The following is an 18,550-nucleotide window of genomic DNA, read 5'->3' as shown; positions in this document are numbered from 1 at the left end:
ACAGAAATTTATTTCTCACAGTTCTGAAGGCTGGAAAGTGCAAGATCAGGTGGCCAGCAGATCTGGTGTTTGATGAGGGCTCTCTGCTTCCTAAATAATGTTTTCTTGCTGAGTCTTCACATGGGAGAGGGAGGCCAGGCAACTCCCTCCAACCTCTCCTATAAGGCTCTAATCCCATTCATGAGGGTTCCACCCTCATTCCCTAAGCAATTTAATGCCTTCCCAAAGGCCCCACCTCTTACTACGATCGCTTTGGGCATTGGGTTCTGACACATACATTACCTCATTTACTTTCAAAATAGTAGTGTGGGCATTTTAAAAAACTAAAATATTTCATGCATAAAAAACACACACTATATATATTAACAGTTAAAGAATAAAATGTCTGCTTCCCACCACTTAGAAAGAGATGGTTACAAACACCTCTGCAGGCCCACGTCTGTTCCCAAACACATCCTTTCCCACACTCATCCCAGACAAAGTTACTGTCCTTAAATTTGAGATTATCAGGACTCACTGCTAGGAGCTGGAGACAAGCAGCGGGCTCCCCCACTCATGGAAGAGGCTGAAACAAAACAAAAACAGTTATGGATCCCTGAACAACTACGGAATGGAGGCTCACAGCAAACTGCAGGCCCAGGGTGGGGGCACCGTAGCCATGGGCCTCTGAGAAGCCAGTCACCCTGGCTCTGCACCTGAATCTGTCAGGTGTCCAACGTCAATGGGGGCACAAGCCCCTGATGTCATTATAAGCCTGGGGCTCTAGGGGCAGCAACAAACTGCTGGGTAGGGAGGGGTGAGCTCAGAGAGGGAGAGAAAGGGAACAAAAGACACCATAGACAGATTCTGCGAGGCTCTGTGCATATCGCTGTGAGGCCTGGAGGAGCTGGCCAGGCCCCAGCTGCAGGCTCCCCCTCATTTGTACTCAGATTGCCTTTGGAAGAAGAGCGATCATCTGCTCCTTGCATCTCCCTTCAGCACAGAGCCAGCCCCACATCCCACCCCATCTTCCAAAGCCCCAGGGCCCTGTCTACAGGGTCTCTCCAGCTGGGGCCGGCCCATCATGGCAGGCGTAAAGGCCCGGGTCCCAGCTGAGCTCCGACCCGCCGATTATCCCAGATTAGAGAGCCTGTGACCATCTGGACACAGCTGATAATGGCAGTGGAGGAGGGGAGTGGGGACAGTTAGCCTGCCTGCGCCCACTCTATGGGGAACGCTCAGGACAAAGCAAAGAAGGCATCATATCACTGGCCTACCCAGGGAAAAGGCAGGGGCAGATCCAGGGCACGCTCCTCCCAAACAAGTGGGCATCTTAGTTGGCTGGACCCTTCCCACATGCCAGGCAGGGTGCTCCATTTACCCCATGCTGACTGTTCGTGCCTCCAGTGCGCTTTCGTGCACGTGCCCTCTCCTTTGTCTGCCCAGGCCCACCTTATAACCTCAACCCGAGTTGCCTCTTCTCCTTGTGCCCCTTCCTTATCCGCTGCCCTCCTCTATCACCGGGCACATGGCCAGGTCTTTCTTTTATGTGACTTCTCTAGTCTCCCCTGACACACCCATAGGATTCCCCTTGAGGCAGGAAAGGTGTCAGTTTCACCTGTGTCCTCCAGTGCCTGGAACAAGGCTTCCCACTGACTACACTAAATCTTGTAATAGTGTAAGGCAGGCACTATTGCCGCCCGCCTGCCCCCTCACAAATGAGGAAACAGAGACTCAGCCTTGTGAGGTGAAGTGACTAAAGTCATTGGGCTGGGAAGTGGCAGCAGAGCCAGGATTCAGACCTGGGCCCAGCTATCTCCGAAGCCAGCTCTCTCCACACTGCCTCCCCCAGGCTCTGCTAACCTGACAAATGGCTTGAGTGCAGCACAGATGTGTCGAAGGAGGAGAGACCATCATTTGCACCATGGGGAATCCCTGTCTGATGGGATACTGTCCCCACCCTAGAGGCCTGCAGCTAGATGGACACATGGTTCTTGTCCCTGATAAGAGAGGTTCACAAACACAAGCAAAAGGTGACACCCCAGGTGTGCTAAGCTCCTAGGACTATTGGTTAAACCAAAAGACCAAAAATGGAGGATCTCCCTGGCTCCTAATCCACTGCACTTTGGACACTCAGTCCAAATGAAAGAGAGGGACCTGCTACCACTTAGCAGTAAGCCAGGCCATGAATCCTGAGAGCACTGAGCCCTCAGGTGTGCGGCTTTGCCGTTTGCTCCCTTGTTGAGAACATAAGAGACTTCACTCGTGGTATACCCTCATAAGCCACTGAACTCAAATTTAGTTTTTGAGTTTCTTTTTTGAGCAGTTCTATTTGTAAGGATATTTTATGACTATTCTTAATGGTCTTCCAAAGAACAAGATTTATTTTTTAAAAAAATGACTGTAAACCCAGTACTTAGGGAGGCCGAGGTGGGTGGTTCACCTGAGATTAGCAGTTCAAGACCAGCCTGGCTAACAAGGCAAAACCTCATCTCTACTGAAAATACAGAAATTAGCCGGGCATGGTGGCGTATGCCTGTAGTCCCAGCTACCGGGGAGGCTGAGGCAGGAGAATTGCTTGAACCTGGGAGGTGGAGGTTGCAGTGAGCCTAGGTTGTGTCACTATACTCCAACCTGGGCTAGAGAGGGAGACTCCATCTCAAAAATAAAAAATAAAAATAAAAACAAAATAAAATGAAACATTCATTACCATATGGATATATTAGATTTTCTTTCTTTTTTTTTTTTGTTTGAGAAGGAGTCTCACTCTGTTGCCCAGGCTGGAGTGCAGTGGCGCAATTTCAGCTCACCGCAACCTCCGCCTCCTGGGTTCAAGAGATTCTTCTGCCTCGGCCTCCCTCGTAGCTGGGATTACAGGTGTGTGCCACCATGCCCAGCTAATTTTTGTATTTTTAGTAGAGACAGGGTTTCACCATGTTGGTCAGGCTAGTCTCAAACTCCTGACCTCAGGTGATCCACCCGCCTCAGCCTCCCAAAGTGCTGGGATTACAGGCATGAGCCACCAAGCCCAGCCAGAGTAACATATTTCTAAAGACAAAAAAGAAACATGGTTATTTTCATCCAGTTAAATCATTCAACAGGAAGGATTTCATCACACAATACTGTGTGATAAAAACCTGGACCAAACAGTGAATCAGGATGACTATTTTTCCTGGTATGCTGAGGGTAAACCAGTGAGCAAAAGACCCACATCCTTTGGCACCCACCCCCTCTGGCAGGAAAGTGGCCCTATTGCTGTGCTATGCTTCCCCGGAAGCTCGCTCTAAAAAGCAAAAAAGTCCTTAATTAAAGGCCAGCTGTACCCTCTCTCTAGGCAACTGAGGGCTCAGAGTCCAGCTCTCCTGCTCACCACAAAAAGGGCTGTGAGAATAGGCTGGTTGCAGGTGTAGTCAATGGCCTGCCAGTGAGGGTGGGATGCATATATCACAGTGGAACTCCCTGCTCGGTGGACAAAGACCCAGCTGTACCTGGGCAGGCTGAGGGGTTAGCACAGCACTGGACCAGGCAGCAGAGGCATGGCTTCATTTGAATTTCAGAGCTACTAGGGCTCCATCTTCTTTGTGAAAATGAGGGTTTGGGATCACCTAAGTCATTCCCAATCCAGAGACTCATGTTACGTGTTCTCAAATTGGAAGTTAGGATCTTGACATTCTAAAATTTTTTTTTAATTCGAGACCAATTTATTCTCAAATTTTATGAACACAGAAATACTATCCTTGAAGAAGAGTGCATTAAACAAATCTTTCAATTCACTTCATCCTGTACTTTTTTATTTAAAAAAAATTTTTTTTACCTTTTTCCCTACCACCACTGCTGCCACCCATCATGTATTTTAAAATAACTTTTTTCCATCTTGATTTTTCTCCATTGGGGATAAAAACCAAAATAAAAGATAACCCAAATACGGTTAAAAAATGTTTAGTATCTTGGGTTCCAGGCAGTTCAAAAACTGTCAAAAGGTTATATTTACCACCAGATTGCCACAATGGCAGAACAAAGTAAGAATTAGGACACTGAAATGGGTGGGGTGGTCCTGGCATTGCCCCAGCCAGATGGATCACATGGCCCCCCACCCAGAGAGTCTGGGGCCAGGGGCAGCAGGTGGCCCAATGCCAGCCTGCCCATCCCTGGAATGAAAGCAGAGCCAAAGCTTCAGCTGTGTGGCCTTAGGGATGGGGCAGACTTGTGGAAAACCAGGCTGTGAGGCTGCAAACACCCTGGTTGCTGGTGGTCCTGGAGGGGTGGAGCCCGTATCTGCACCTCTTATCTGACCAGTTGCATGGCACGGTGGAGAGGCAGGCCCACTTCCTTCCTGGCCTCTAGATCTTGATCCGGGCCGAGGCTGGGCAGCCTGGTCATTTTGGCCAATGCTCACACAGTAGCAAGCTGATCTCCATAGGTTAACAGTCACCTTCCTTCCCAAGACCCCAGCATCCCCTTACAGGTGTACTTTCCAGTGGCAATATCCTGCACCTGGGGCACACCACCAGCAGTTCAGTCCCCTGGGACAAGCAGCACCTCAGAAAGCAAGGGCCTGGGGCTTTGACTCTGGGAAGGGGTCAGGAGGGCTCAGCAGGGGCCCAGGAAGGGCCAGGAGACCAGCCAATGTTTCTTACCTGCCAGGCTCAAGTGATCCTCCCACCTCAGCCTCCCAGTAGCTGAGACTACAGGCATGTGCCGCCACGCCCGACTAATCTTTAAATTTTTGTGTGTGTGTGACGGAGTCTCACTCTGTCACCCAGGCTGGAATGCAGTGGCGCGATCTCGGCTCACTGTAACCTCCGCCTCCCGGGTTCACGCCATTCTCCTGCCTCAGCCTCCCGAGTAGCTGGGACTACAGGTGCCCACCACCATGCCCGGCTAATTTTTTTTGTATTTTTAGTAGAGACGGGGTTTTACCGTGTTAGTCAGGATGGTCTCGACTCCTGACCTTTGATCCGCCTGGCTCAGCCTCCCAAAGTGCTTGGATTACAGGCATGAGCCACCACTCCTGGCCTAAATTTTTTAAGAGATGGAGTCTGGCTATGTTGCCCAGGTTGATCTTGAACCCCTAAGCTCAAATGATTCTCCCATTTCAGCATCCCAAAGTGCTGGGATAACAGATGTGAGCCACCATACCCTGCCAATATTTCTTAAAGCCTAAGAAAAATCACCAGTTCCGCCTAAGATGTACTGTATGGATTAAACTTGTAAAATGAGGTTAGTAATGAAATCTGTCCATTATAAGGGATGTCAGGAAGATTAAATGTTTACAGCAAGCTCAGGGCATCTAACAATTATCTTCTCACCATGGTCATGCTTACGCTATAAATGTAGCTTTGGCTAATAACAGAGAGTCATACCAGTCTGGGTGTTATAAGGAAAAAAAGAGAATGGTTTGGTTGATAAAATAATATCAAAATCTAATGTCCCTGAGGAGAATAGTAAGAAAAACAATCTCTGAGGTTGAAAATATTCACTCTCTATGATACTTCAATGTTTTCCAGCTCTGATGCTGGCAGGCCCTACTTTGAAATACAACAGCTGCATTTATACATAGCAACATCAGATCTCAGAAATAATCACTAGATGGATGCCTGTAATCCCAGCACTTTGGGAGGCTGAGGTGGGCGGATCACCACAGGTTGGGAGTTCGAGACCAGCCTGGACAACATGGTGAAACCCCGTCTCTACTAAAAATTAAAAATTAGCCAGGTGTGCTAGTGCATGCCTGTAATCCCAGCTACTCAGGAGGCTGAGGCATGAGAATCACTTGAACCCAGGAGGCGGAGGTTGCAGTGAGCTGAGATCATGCCACTGTACTCCAGCCTAGGTGACAGTGAGACTTTGTCTCAAAAAAAAAAAAAAAAATAGAAATAATCAAGATGGAAAATGGAACAAGGCACAGTAAAAGGCCAAATTCACCATTGTAAAATGGGAATATTGATTATCTGCCCAGCTATGCCCACCTTTTGAACAGAAGCAGAAAGCATGGCACCTGTAGTCAGTGCACGTACAGTTGGGATGGGGAGAATCCAATATCATGAATTTAGGTATTAAAATCCAAGAGGATATGCTTAAGTAGTGGTAATAGCAACAGCTAGCACTAATTGGGCACTTGCTGTGATAGGTCAGGCATTGTGCTAAGCACTCTACATGCAGATGACCAAAGGGAGGAACAGGGAGGTAACTGATGTGCTTGCGCTCATACTGCTAAGTTGTATACCTGGTGCTGAATCCAAACTGTCGGGCTTGAAGAGCTGGGGTTTTTTTTTTATTTTTCTCTTAGCCATGTTTTCCTTTATTGTCCAAGTTTTCTACAATGAGTGTTGATGTCTTTTTTTTTTTTCTTTGTCTGACAGAGTATCTCGCTCTCTCACCCAGGCTGGAGTGCAGTGGCACGATCGTGGCTCACTGCAACCTCCACCTTCTGGGTTCAAGCAATTCTCATGCCTCAGCCTCCTGAGTAGCTGGGATTACAGGCATGTGCCACCACACCACACCTGGCTTTTTTTTTTTTTTTTTTTTTTTGAGATGGAGTCTCAAAAAGATCTCTGGCTGTGTCCTAAGATCTCTGGCTGTGTCCAGCACCACACATAAGGCTGAATGGTTGTCCCTAAAGGACACTGACAATGTCAGACTGCTTCACCAAGAGCCACAAGGCCTTTAAGAATTACCTTAGAGGTCTTCCCACCTTCTCTAACAGCAGCTAAATTCAGGGAACCACTTAATTCCTCCACTGAACAGCACTCCTGTGGCACAGCCCTGGCTGGAAGAGTAATGCCATTTGGTCAAGCAACAAGCATTTTCAACTCTCCCTCCCCACTTGAGACATATTAAGGGCTGGGTGCAGTGGCTCACACCTGTAATCCCAGCACTTTGGGAGGCCAAGGCGGGTGGATCATGAGGTCAGGAGATCGAGACCATCCTGGCTAACATGGTGAAACCCCGTCTCTACTAAAAATACAAAAAAATTAGCCAGGCATGGTAGCGGGCACCTGTAGTCCCAGCTACTCGGGAGGCTGAGGCAGGAGAATGTCGTGAAGCCAGGGGGCGGAGCTTGCAGTGAGCCGAGATTGCGCCACTGCACTCCAGCCTGGGTGACAGCGCGAGACTCCGTCTCAAAAATAAATAAAATAAAATAAAATAAAATAAAAATACTTGCTAGTACTTTTTATTATACTGTCTAGGGAGGCAATTACTTTGAAAATCAAGGTAAATGCCAAGCACAGTGGCTCACATCTGTATTCCCAGCACTTTGGGAGGCCGAGGAAGGAGGATCATTTCAGGTCAAGAGTTCGAGACCAGACTGGGCAACATGGTGAAACCCCATCTCTACTAAAAATATAAAAATTAGGCCGGGCACGGTGGCTCATGCCTGTAATCCCAGCACTTTGGGAGGCTGAGGCGGGCAGATCACGAGGTCAGGAGATCAAGACCATCCTGGCTAACACGGTGAAACCCCATCTCTACGAAAAATACAAAAAACTAGCCAGGCGTGGTGGCAGGCACCTGTAGTCCCAGCTACTTGGGAGGCTGAGGCAGGAGAATGGCGTGAACCTGGGAGGCGGAGCTTGCAGTGAGCCAAGATCTCGCCACTGCACTCCAGCCTGGGTGACAGAGCGAGACTGTCTCAAAAAATAATAAAAAATAAAATAAAAATAAAAATTAGTCAGAGATGGTGGCACGTGCCTGTAGTCCCAGCTACCCGGGAGGTTGAAGTGGGAGGATGGCTTGAGCTCAGGAGGTGGAGTTTGCAGTGAAATTGTGCCACTACCACTGCATTCCAGCCTGGGCAATAGAGCCAGACCCTGTCTCAAAAAAGAAAATCAAGGTAACTTATGGAGGGTGGGGCTGTGTTTAGAGTGGCATATAGAGGGAGTCCCAGCATACTTTATACTTCTCAAACTCTGGTTACCAAGTGCTCACCTGAGCTCTACATTTGTCTTACATAGTTTTCTGTAAAAGATGTAAAAGAGTAGGCTGGGTACAGTGGCTCACGCCTGTAATCCCAGCACTTTGGGAGGTGGATCACTTGAGGTCAGGAGTTCGAGACCAGCCTGGCCAACATGGTGAAACCCTGTCTCTACTAAAAATACAAAAATTGGCCAGGAGTGGTGGTGGCCTTCTGTAATCGCAGCTACTCAGGAGGCTGAGGTTGCAGCGAGCTGAGATTGTGCTACTGCACTCCAGCCTGGGCGACAGAGCAAGACTGTCTCAAAAAGAAAAAAAACCTCCCACTTGAGCCTCCTAAAGATTACAGGCATGAGCCAGTGCACCTGGCCTCCCATATCTTCTTAGATACAAGGGAGGGGGCAAATCTGGGTTTTTTATTTTATTTTTTTGAGACAGGGTCTGTCACCCAGGTTGGGCTGGAGAGTGGTGGCACAATTATGGCTCACTGCAATCTCCACCTCCCAGGATCAAGCCATCCTCCCACCTCAGCCTCCATATCTGGCAAATTTTTAAAATCTCTTCGTAGAGACAGGGTTTCACCATGTTGTCCAGGCTGGCCTGGAACTTCTGGGCTCAAGTGATCCACCTGCCTTGGCCTCCCGAAGTGCTGGGATTCCAGGTGTGAGCCACCACAGCTGGACACATTTTGGCATTTTTAAATGGTTACACAGGGGTGTTCACTTTGATAATTCAATAATCTATACACTAATAATCTTCATTTTTCTGTCACAATTATTTCTTCCTCCCTAAGCTGTTACTTACTGCACATTGCCTTTGTCACAGCACCACCTAGTGGTAATTAACAGCACTTTCTTCCAATAATTCAGTAATCTATTACGCTAATAATCTGCATACTTTTCTGTCACAATTCATTAAGTTTCTTTCTTTCTCCTTAAGCTATTACTCTTACTGCACATTTCCTTTGTTACAGCAACACCTAGTGGGAATTAACAGCACTAACTTCTCCCACCGGCTGAACTTCCAAGTGGACTGGAGAAAACTCATGAGGAATTTAAAAGATCACCTAATCTAATATACGGCACAGTATAGTCTTAACCTATTCCCAGCACTTAATCTGCAGATGTTTGGCCGGGCACGGTGGCTCATGCCTGTAATCCCAGTACTTTGAGGGGCCGAGGCAGGCGGATCACGAGGTCAGATCGAGACCATCCTGGCTAACACGGTGAAACCCCATCTCTACTAAAAATACAAAAAAAAATAGCCAGGCTTGGTGGCGGGCACCTGTAGTCCCAGCTACTCGGGAGGCTGAGGTAGGATGGTGTGAACCAGGGAGGCAGGGCTTGCAGTGAGCAGAGATCGCGCCACTGCACTCCAGCCTGGGTGACAGAGCGAGACTCCGTCTCAAAAAATAAAAATAATAAAAAATAATTTGCGGATGTTCAAGTAAGTTCAACTGGCTGGGTGCGGTGGCTCACGCCTGTAATTCCAGCACTCTGGAAGGCCGAGGTGGGGGGATCACTTGAAGTCAAGAGTTTGAGACCAGCCTGGCCAACATGGGGAAACCCGGTCTCTACTAAAAATACAAAAATTAGCTGGGCATGGTGGTGGGTGCCTGTAATCCCAGCTAGCGGGAGGCTGAGGCTGGAGAATGGCTTGAACCCAGGAGGCGGAGGTTGCAGTAAGCCGATATAGCACCACTGCATTCCAGCCTGGTACACAAGAGCAAAACTCCACCTCAAAAAATAAAAAAGACAGGAATCCATATAATCATCAAAGGCTCTTTCAAAAAGGTGAGGGAGGGGCAGCACATCTGCAAGATGAAGTTCTGGAGATTGATGCACAATGAGAATATAGAGCAGTCTTCCTGCAGTACCAATGATTGGTTCCACGACCCCCTTCAAATACCAAAATCCCCAGATGCTTAAACTCCTTATACAAAATGGTAGAGTATTTATACCTAAGATAACCTAGGCACATCCTTAGACTTTCAATCTTCACTGGATTACTTTTAATACCTAATGTACATGCTACATAGCTGCTACACTGCAGTGTACAAGCAAATAAGTGACAAGAAAATATAGTATTTTGAAAATAAGAAAAATAAGTCTACATGTTCAATACACACACAACCATCCTTTTTGATTATTTTTGACCCAAAGTTGGTTGAATCCACAGATGCAAATCCCTTGGACAGAGGGCTGACTCTGTCACTATAGAAGTGTACACTTAAATGGTTAAGATGACCAATTTATGAGTCAAAAAGGAAGGGGGGGTCAGATACTTGTCAGTGTGCGCCCTACATAATTACCTCAAATATTAAGCCCTTACCATGTGCCAAGCAATATAAACACCATGTGCAGCTCAGTCTAATTGAGAAGACAACCAAATCATCACAGCACCTGCTAAGCCATCTATGGAGCCAAGGTTATCTCATCAGCCAGGCTGCATCACCAGGAAGCAGCCACCTGATTAGGCCTTCCAGGCCCGTAACAGCTTTCCCTGTAAGTCCCCTCTGTGATCAACCAGCATCTGATTTAACATCAGTCTCATGATTTTCAAGCCAACCTGTCCCTCACTAGTTTTGCCTTAAAAAATAGTGCCGAATTTCTTGTGAAGTACAGACACTGGTAGAAAATACTTCAAAACATTGATAGATAAAATCAGAGACAATTTAAATGTTCTTTACAGTTCTCCAGAACATAACAGCCTGTAGTACCAATGACTGGTTCCATGATCCCCTAAGAGAACACAACTTAGGAATGTGGATTCTAATGATAGCTTTATACTGCTTAGGCAAATTTACTTCTGAGCCTTACGTGCCTTCAGTGGTGCAAGCAAATTTCCTTTACACTTTAGAGAGGTTGATTAACGAGTACATATGTAAAGAACACTTAGAGCACAGCATGACACAAAATATAATGGCCATTTATATTCACTTTCTATGTGCAACGTGGATCGCCTTATGCATAGGAAAAACTCAAACATATCCCACTTCTAAACCTACAATCCTGAACTACAGGACAACGAATCAAGGTGCTGCCTTGCTTGCTATCAGCCTTCTCTATCACACAAATATTGTTTCTCTGGTTGGCTCTGCTTGGGTCTTACTGTTCTGGCCCTTGCAAATACCACAAGTATGGTTAAAACCAAGAAGATATGTAATGCTCCAGAGGCCAACATGCCCCTCAGTCTGAATACTGAACAGTCTAGTCAGACCTTGTGTCTTTGTACAAGATTTTATTAAAGGTCTTTAGAGAGCAACATCCAGACTCCAGAATACAGCTGCCAAGGAGACCCTGAAACCAAATAAAGCACAAAAGTAAGAAACTTTACCAGAGTTATTAAGTTCCTGATTTACCAAATGGATACACACTCCCACTTAGGGTTTGCAGCAACATTAATAAAATGCATACATAAGGGTTTGTCCTTTTTCATATAAAAAAAAATACAAGGCACCTAGAGACACAACACCTATAAACAAAAAAACCCCAAGTGTTGACCACAGGAGGCTTGTTAGTGTTTTACAGGGGGTGCTAAAGGACAGAATAGCAAAAGTGCCTAGAAAATCTTGAGCAGCCAAGCACAGTGGCTCACCTGAGGTCAGGAGTCTGAGACTAGCCTGGCCAACATGGTGAAACCCCGTCTCTACTAAAAACACAAAAATTAGCTGGGCTTGGTGGCAGGTGCCTATAATCCCAGCTACTCGGGAGGCTGAGACAGGAGAATTGCTTGAACATGGGAGGCAGAGGTTGCACTGAGCCAAAAATTTTGAGCAAATAAGGGAGGATAAGGGAAAACTATTTCATATACACGAGTAAAAGCAGGAACTTCTTTCTGGAAAGAATAAAGGCAACACCTGTCCCACTGGAACCAAGGGTTAAATAGACCCCAGGCTTCAACTTGTATTCTCCCACATAAAGCAAATAAATGAAATTTTTATTCACCGAACGCTTACCAGAATGTGGGATACAAGTATTAACAGAAAGACTCGGAAGGACCCTATTCTGCCCCAAGAGGCCCCTGCCCTTGCAGACATACCTGTTATGCTGTGGGGACTGGCTGGGGCATGGCAGGCGGCTCTGGCTTCCCACCCTTCTGTTCTGAGATGGGGGTGGTGGGCAGTATCTCATCTTTGGGTTCCACAATGCTCACGTGGTCAGGCAGGGGCTTCTTAGGGCCAATCTTACCAGTTGGGTCCCAGGGCAGCATGATCTTCACCTTGATGCCCAGCACACCTAGAGGACACCACAGTTGTTAGCACACAGCTGGGGTCTCAAAGGCCCCCATCACACAAGACCAAAGAGAGCAAGCAGTTTACTCAAGCACCCCTGGGTCTGGACCCTTCTCAGACAAATGCCTCTAAATCGATCAATAAATAGGACACTTCTGCCAAAGGAACTCGTGCACAGCACCACAGAACATGGCACTGACAAGGACCAAGAGCAGGACGTGACCTTTCTGACTCGTCATCGTGTCATCACTGAAGGGTACACAGATGGCTACAACAAGGACAAACCAACAAACCAACTCTTGGATCTGACAGATCTCAGCAATTCGATTCTTACAGATCAACGTGGCAATCGATACACCAAGGAATATGAACATGCCCAGCTACTTCCATGATAAACTCCCCCAAATACTTAAGATGTCTGTGGAAAACCAAATCTGTCCACAAATGCCCTTTGCCAAGCACTCTCAGCTGCTCACCCTGTCTGAGCAACACGTGGCGCACAGCAGTGTCAACGTAGTAGTTAACAGGGTCTCCGCTGTGGATCATCAGGCCATCCACAAACTTCATGGATTTAGCCCTCTGTCCTCGGAGTTTCCCAGACACCACGACCTCGCAGCCTTTGGCCCCACTCTCCATGATGAACCGCAGCACACCATAGCAGGCCCTTTAAAAGAACAGAAGAGAGCCACTTGTGTTATTGTCAAGGACCTCCACCAAGTTTAAAAAACAAAACAAAGACTTGGTTTTCAATGTTCCTTTAATGGAGAATACATTTGACCAGAGTCTGGCCCCAAGAATACCAATTCTCTTCCACATCTATCATTCCGAACCTTAGGGTAATATTCATTGAGTATGTCAAGCTCCTAAATATGTACTTTCCAACCCTGGCTGCATACTGGAATCACCTCAGAAGGCTAAAATAAAAAACAAAAGAAACCCTGACATCTAGGCCCTACTCTAGGCCAATTAAATGGGCAAAGTCCAGGAATATCTATTTAAAAATGCTCCCTTGGTAATTCTCATGTATAACCAAAACTGAGAACCACATTTACACTCCACAATTACCCACTTTGTGGTCCCTTGAAATACTCTGCAACCTCCGAAGTCTCATTCACTAGGAAAGCTAACCCACCTAGGATCCTGGCTATCTTGCTATTAGAACGCTGATAAAACATTTTAAAATATGACCTACCCCCCAACTCATTCGGCAGTTTACACTCTGCGAGATACTAACTGGAGAGTTAGCCACCTCCAGGCCCTTTCACATTATCTTACTTAATATTCCACAACTGAGAGGTGGTATAATGGTCCACCTTAGAAGATAACAGATCCCAGGCTGAGAGGTTCATTAACTTGCTTCAATGTGTGCAAACAGCATGTGGAGGGGTTATTAAGACAGATTGCTGAGTCACACATCCAGTTTCCCATTTGGTGGGTCTGGGGCTGGCACTAATCTTGAGAACCATTGTTCTAAGCAGCCTAGCTGGCACTCAAACCAGGTAAGCCGTCTTTTCTAGGTCCTTACCTAGAGCCTTGCCTACACTACCCATCCCTACCAGTCAACCTTCCTACAGCACAGCTTTCCTGTCATTCCTCTAGGCAAGGCATTTCAGTGCCTTTACATACAGTCAAACTGCACAAAGAACTTCCTGTTGAAATCTTACCAGTAGACCCTCACATTACTACTATCTGCATGCAACTCAGAGGTTAAGTGTCTAGATTTTAAGCTATTTTGCATCAGGTCTATCTTATCTCTTCACAATACCATCTTAAGAGTGAACACACTAAGCAGATTTGAATGATTGCTACTAAAGTTTCATGGTATCCTACTAGTACTAAGGCACTTCTACCTAGGGATACGTAACACACACCCAGTAACAGGCCTAATTATTCCTCATTGCCCACTGCCCCGCCCCCCCCAACAGGGCTCTTTGTAAAGCCTTCTCAAGAAGACCAACAGGAGTTGGTCCCCTCCTTGGACAGTTCTATTTGTGTTTAACTCCCAAAGCACCCAGAACACTTCTCCATTACAGGACTGACCACCCTTTACAGTTCTTGCTGCTTTAGTAGTCTTGTTAGCCTGCCGGTTCAGTGAGGGCATGGCTTAGTATCTTATTATAACCCTGGGAGACTAGCAGATCCTGTAACTTTGTAACAGTTCATCTGCTAAATTAACAAATGGCAGACATATACACACAAAAGGTCATGACCATTAGGTCTCAGGACACTTACCTCCGCACAGCAAGCCCTCCTAGGAGTTTGTAACGCAGAGACTCTGCCTGGGCAATGGCACACAGACCTCTAGTGGCCACCTTTTCAGCATAAAGCTTTAAAGGAAGCAAGGGATATCCTGTTACCATCACCATTATTTTCAACTGAAAGTTTAAAATTTGGCATTTGCCACACAAGTATCACTTTCTACACCAAGCTTGCCCAACCCACGGGCCGCATGCTGCCCAGGAGATGGCTTTGATTGTGGCCCAACACAAATTCAACATCGTGATTTTTTGCGCTACCAGTAGTAGTGTGGCCCAAGACATTTCTTCTTCCAACGTAGCCTACGGAGGCCAAAAGATCGGACACCACCATCATATACAGCATTTAATTTCAGTATCCCTCAATTCCTAAAGCACTTCTACCACCTACACACAATGCAGGTTCCTTGCCCTCCCACCCTGGCTCCTTTGGCCATGCCAAGTACACCAATGGGGACAGTTAATCCATCATATGCATCATTTCTATACCCAAGTTGAATGTAAAATCCTTTAACCATCAGCCATTAGCAGAATAGGCTTACAAAGTTAAGCCCATTATTCATTAAGAGAATTTCAACAGTTATACCAGTCCATTTGTAATGAACAAACAATTAAAGTCTCTAAGTTGAGAGTTTTTAGAAGTATCATTCTGAAGAGCCATTACCTCTGGCATATGCCAGAATCACTCACCTCTACACTGCCCTCTGGAAAGCCAAACCTCTTCTGAACTACAGCAGTCAGTTCCCGAATCCGCCGGCCCTTCTCACCAAGAACATTCTGTGTTCTGGGGAGGAAAAGTGACAATTCAAGATTCTCACAAATGCTAGATGTAACTTTAAATCTTGCATATATGTGTGGTAGCAAAATCTCTGCCACAAAGCGTATAATTTTCATTGACAAAAACTAAAATTTTTAAAACGCAGCTTTTTTTTTTTTTTTTGAGACAGGGTCTCACTCTGTCACCCAGGCTGGATCACACCAATGGCTCACTGCAGCCTGAACCTCTTGAGCTCAAGCCATCGCCTGCTTCAGCCTCTGGAATAGGTGGGACCACATGCATGCACCACCACACCCTTTTTTATTTTTTGTAGAGCGAGGGTTTCCCCATGTTGCCCCGGCTGATCTTGAATTCCTGAACTTAAGTGATCCTACGCCTGGCCTTAAAATCTAGCTTTTAAGAAGCAATTACATTCACTAAGCCCAGATGCACTGTTCCGTCTGTCCCCTTAAGTTCATAAAGGATAAACCTGCCGGGCGCGGTGGCTCACGCCTGTAATCCCAGCACTTTGGGAGGCTGAGGCAGGCGGATCACGAGGTCAGGAGATCCAGACCGTCCTGGCTAACACGGTGAAACCCCAACTCTACTAAAAACACAAAAAATTAGCAAGGTATGGTGGCGGGCGCCTATAGTCCCAGCTACTCGGGAGGCTGACGCAGGAGAATGGCGTGAACCCGGGAGGCGGAGCTTGCAGTGAGCCGAGATCGCGCCACTGCACTCCAGCTTCGGGGACAGAGCAAGACTCCGTCTCAAAAAAATAAATAAATAAATAAACCAACTTAGCATTTACAACAATTATAGGTGATGGCCAGTTAAATGAGTTTTACCTGGTGGCTAAGATAATGATTTCTGTCCTGGTTGGTGTAACTCGCACCTCAACTCCAGAGTAGCCATCTTCAGCCAGCTCCCGAGTAAGAAACTCATTCAGTTCAGCTTTGAAGATGCCATCAGCGACAAACTAATCCAAACAAAGCAAAGTTCAAAATTAGGAGATCGGTGTAGGCTCACTTTCGCCTGAGCCAGTCTAGTCTTATTAGTCAATGCATCCCTCACCAAAACTAAATACCTCCAACCAATGGTTCCAAACCCTTGTTCCAACAGGAGTGCAGCAACCCTTCTCAGACAAATGCCTCTAAGTCATCTTTAGGAAATTACTTCAACCAGGGCTCTTTAAACTGTGCCACAGAACGCAGCACAGAGTAGGCCACCTGGGCAAAGAGAACATCCCCAAGTCAGACTCGTCATCATCTCTTCATCGAAGGGTTTAAAACAGTTCCACATGCAAAACAAGAAACTGCTCTAATGGCCTATTTACACTTCATTCAGCACAGCAAAGACACTGTACTTGTCACTGTTAAGGAATAGATAGTAGACTTAACATATAAGCTCTCTCACTTGTAGACACAACCTGCACCGTCTAAAGAATCCCAGCCATGTTATTTGGCTTTACGGTACCAACAGAGCTGGCAAATCCTAACTCTCGAGAAGTTGTGGATTTAATTTTGACATCGAAGTGTATATATGAAATGACAAACTGTCTATTTTTAAAGCTAATGATTTTTACACAGTTCTGTCCCATGGAATGACAAGGCGTTAAATCCGAGGCAGCTTCCTCCCGGGGTCCCCAGACGGAGCAAGCAACCGTCAGCAACCCTTCAAGTTGAGGTCCTGGGGCCAGCAGACTGTACCCAGAAACGACCAGTTAAGGCAAGAATACACTGCTGCCTTCTCTTCCCAAAACCATGGGATAAGACATGAGGGAAATGACACACGCCCTCAAAATACCACGTTTACTAATTCCGTTGACCGACAAATGCTCACAAACGCCTTTTCCGGGACAGAAGGGGCGCCTGGTGCCCATCTCTCTGCGCTTCACTTGGAACCCGGCCACACAGCGCCCTCCTGGCTCGGGCCTCTCACTCAATCCACCGCCATCCGCGGCCCGCAGGAACGCCAGGAAGCCTAAGCCGCTTCCAGGGCAGGCCACGGAGCTGCAGGCCTCGCGGTGGCACCCCGAGAAGCCCTCGACCCGCGCGGCGCCGTCGTTCTCCGAACCCAGTCCCCAGAGGCTCACCTTCCTCTTCTTGGATATTTGCACGGCCATCTTGCCGCCGCGCTCCGCTGAAAGGAAAGGAAGTGGCTCGCGGGCGGAAGTGAGTATAAAGGGCGCGAGCGACGACAAAGAGCTGCGCTGCGTGCACGCCTGTGGGTGCTCATGGGAAATGTAGTTTTTACGTAAGTAAGGCGTCCAGGGAAAGAAGAATGTAGGCAGGAACAGGAAAGGGGGTTCATCCAGCAGGACTTCTAAACTTCAGGGGACCTTAGAGTTCAATTCTCATAGTTTCAAAACAAGCAATGTGAGGTGCAGAGGTGGAAATTACAGGTATAAGTTCACACAGCAAGAGAGATTAACCAGCGTGGAACTCTGGCCCCTACACTTTCAGGGTGGACACTGTAATGAAAATCTGCTGAAATCCCTCAGTGAAACTCATTTAAGACTCCTCTTTGGGAGGCCAAGGCGGGCGGATTACTTGAGGTCAGGAGTTCGAGATTAGCCTGGCGAACATGGTGAAACCCCGTCTCTACTAAAAATAGAAAAATTAGCTGGGAGTGGTGTCGGGCACCTGTAATCCCAGCTACTCGGGAGGCTGAGGTGGGAGGATTGCTTGGACCTGGGAGATGGAGGTTGCAGTGGGCCAAGATCCCACCACTGCACTCTAGCCTGGACGACAGAGTGAGACTCTGTCTCAAACAAACAAACAAACAAACAAAACAACTCATGTCCCCCAGTCTGTACCCATTTCCTCCGTTCCAAATGATAATAATAAAACCTGATACTTACTAAGTGTCCTAGGGACTGCGTTCTGTGTCCTTTATGTTGTTCTCATTTACCCCACCTTACTTTCATCAAGTCCATTACAATTTGTAACAGAAGTCCCAGAAGGTCCCATGGGCCTGCCCTTCCTTCCTTCCTTCCTTCCTCTCTCTCTCTCTCTTTCTCTCCTTTCTTTCTTTTCTCTCCCGTTGCCCAAGCTGGAGTGCAGTAGTACGATCTCAGCTCCCTGCAACCTCCACTTCCCAGGTTCAAGTGATTCTTCTGCCTTGGCCTCCTGAGTAGCTGGGATTACAGGTGCACACCACCACACCCAGCTAATTTTTGTATTTTTAGTAGAGATGAAGTTTCACTATGTTGGCCAGGCTGGTCTTGAACTCCTGACCTCAAGTGATCCACCTGCCTTAGCCTCCCAGAGTGCTGGGATTACAGGCATGAGCCACCGTGCCTGGCCTTCTTTTTCAATTAAAAAAAAATTCTAGCCAGGTGCAGTGGCTCAGGCCTGTAATCTTAGCACTTTGGGAGGCCAAGGCAAGTGGATAGCTTGAGGCCAGAAG

At 47.0% G+C, this 18,550-nt stretch overlaps 1 protein-coding gene and 2 non-coding genes across 3 annotated transcripts; all 3 read right to left on the bottom strand.

Annotated features, from left to right (window-relative positions):
• Positions 1 to 11,116: 11,116 nt before the first annotated feature.
• Positions 11,117 to 17,297, bottom strand: RPS3 (ribosomal protein S3). Its single transcript, NM_001251999.1, has 7 exons — positions 17,235 to 17,297; positions 15,988 to 16,118; positions 15,073 to 15,166; positions 14,360 to 14,454; positions 12,604 to 12,791; positions 11,935 to 12,131; positions 11,117 to 11,192 (listed from the first exon to the last, which is right to left on the bottom strand). The coding sequence occupies exons 1-6, from the start codon at positions 17,262 to 17,264 to the stop codon at positions 11,938 to 11,940; spliced, it is 732 nt and encodes a 243-aa protein (NP_001238928.1). The 5' UTR covers positions 17,265 to 17,297; the 3' UTR covers positions 11,117 to 11,192; positions 11,935 to 11,937.
• On the bottom strand, positions 12,237 to 12,382 carry LOC112204874 (small nucleolar RNA SNORD15). Its single transcript, XR_002938620.1, has one exon. It is a non-coding gene; the product is annotated as a small nucleolar RNA SNORD15 (small nucleolar RNA).
• On the bottom strand, positions 16,274 to 16,421 carry LOC112204875 (small nucleolar RNA SNORD15). The gene has a single exon (XR_002938621.1). It is a non-coding gene; the product is annotated as a small nucleolar RNA SNORD15 (small nucleolar RNA).
• Positions 17,298 to 18,550: the final 1,253 nt, after the last annotated feature.

The sequence above is a fragment of the Pan troglodytes genome, chromosome 9 (genome assembly GCF_028858775.2).
Source record: "Pan troglodytes isolate AG18354 chromosome 9, NHGRI_mPanTro3-v2.0_pri, whole genome shotgun sequence".
NCBI lineage: Eukaryota > Metazoa > Chordata > Mammalia > Primates > Hominidae > Pan > Pan troglodytes.
The sequence above is the reverse complement of the archived record's forward strand: the minus strand, read 5'-3'. Positions and strand labels throughout refer to the sequence as shown.

Coding starts and splice junctions, on each gene's coding strand:
- RPS3 (NM_001251999.1), bottom strand. CDS start 17,264: ATGGCCGTGCAAATATCCAAGAAGAGGAAG. Junction 15,167..15,987: donor ATCATTATCTTAGCCACCAG/GTAAAACTCATT, acceptor TTTCCTCCCCAG/AACACAGAATGTTCTTGGTG. Junction 12,132..12,603: donor CCACGTGTTGCTCAGACAGG/GTGAGCAGCTGA, acceptor GGTGTCCTCTAG/GTGTGCTGGGCATCAAGGTG.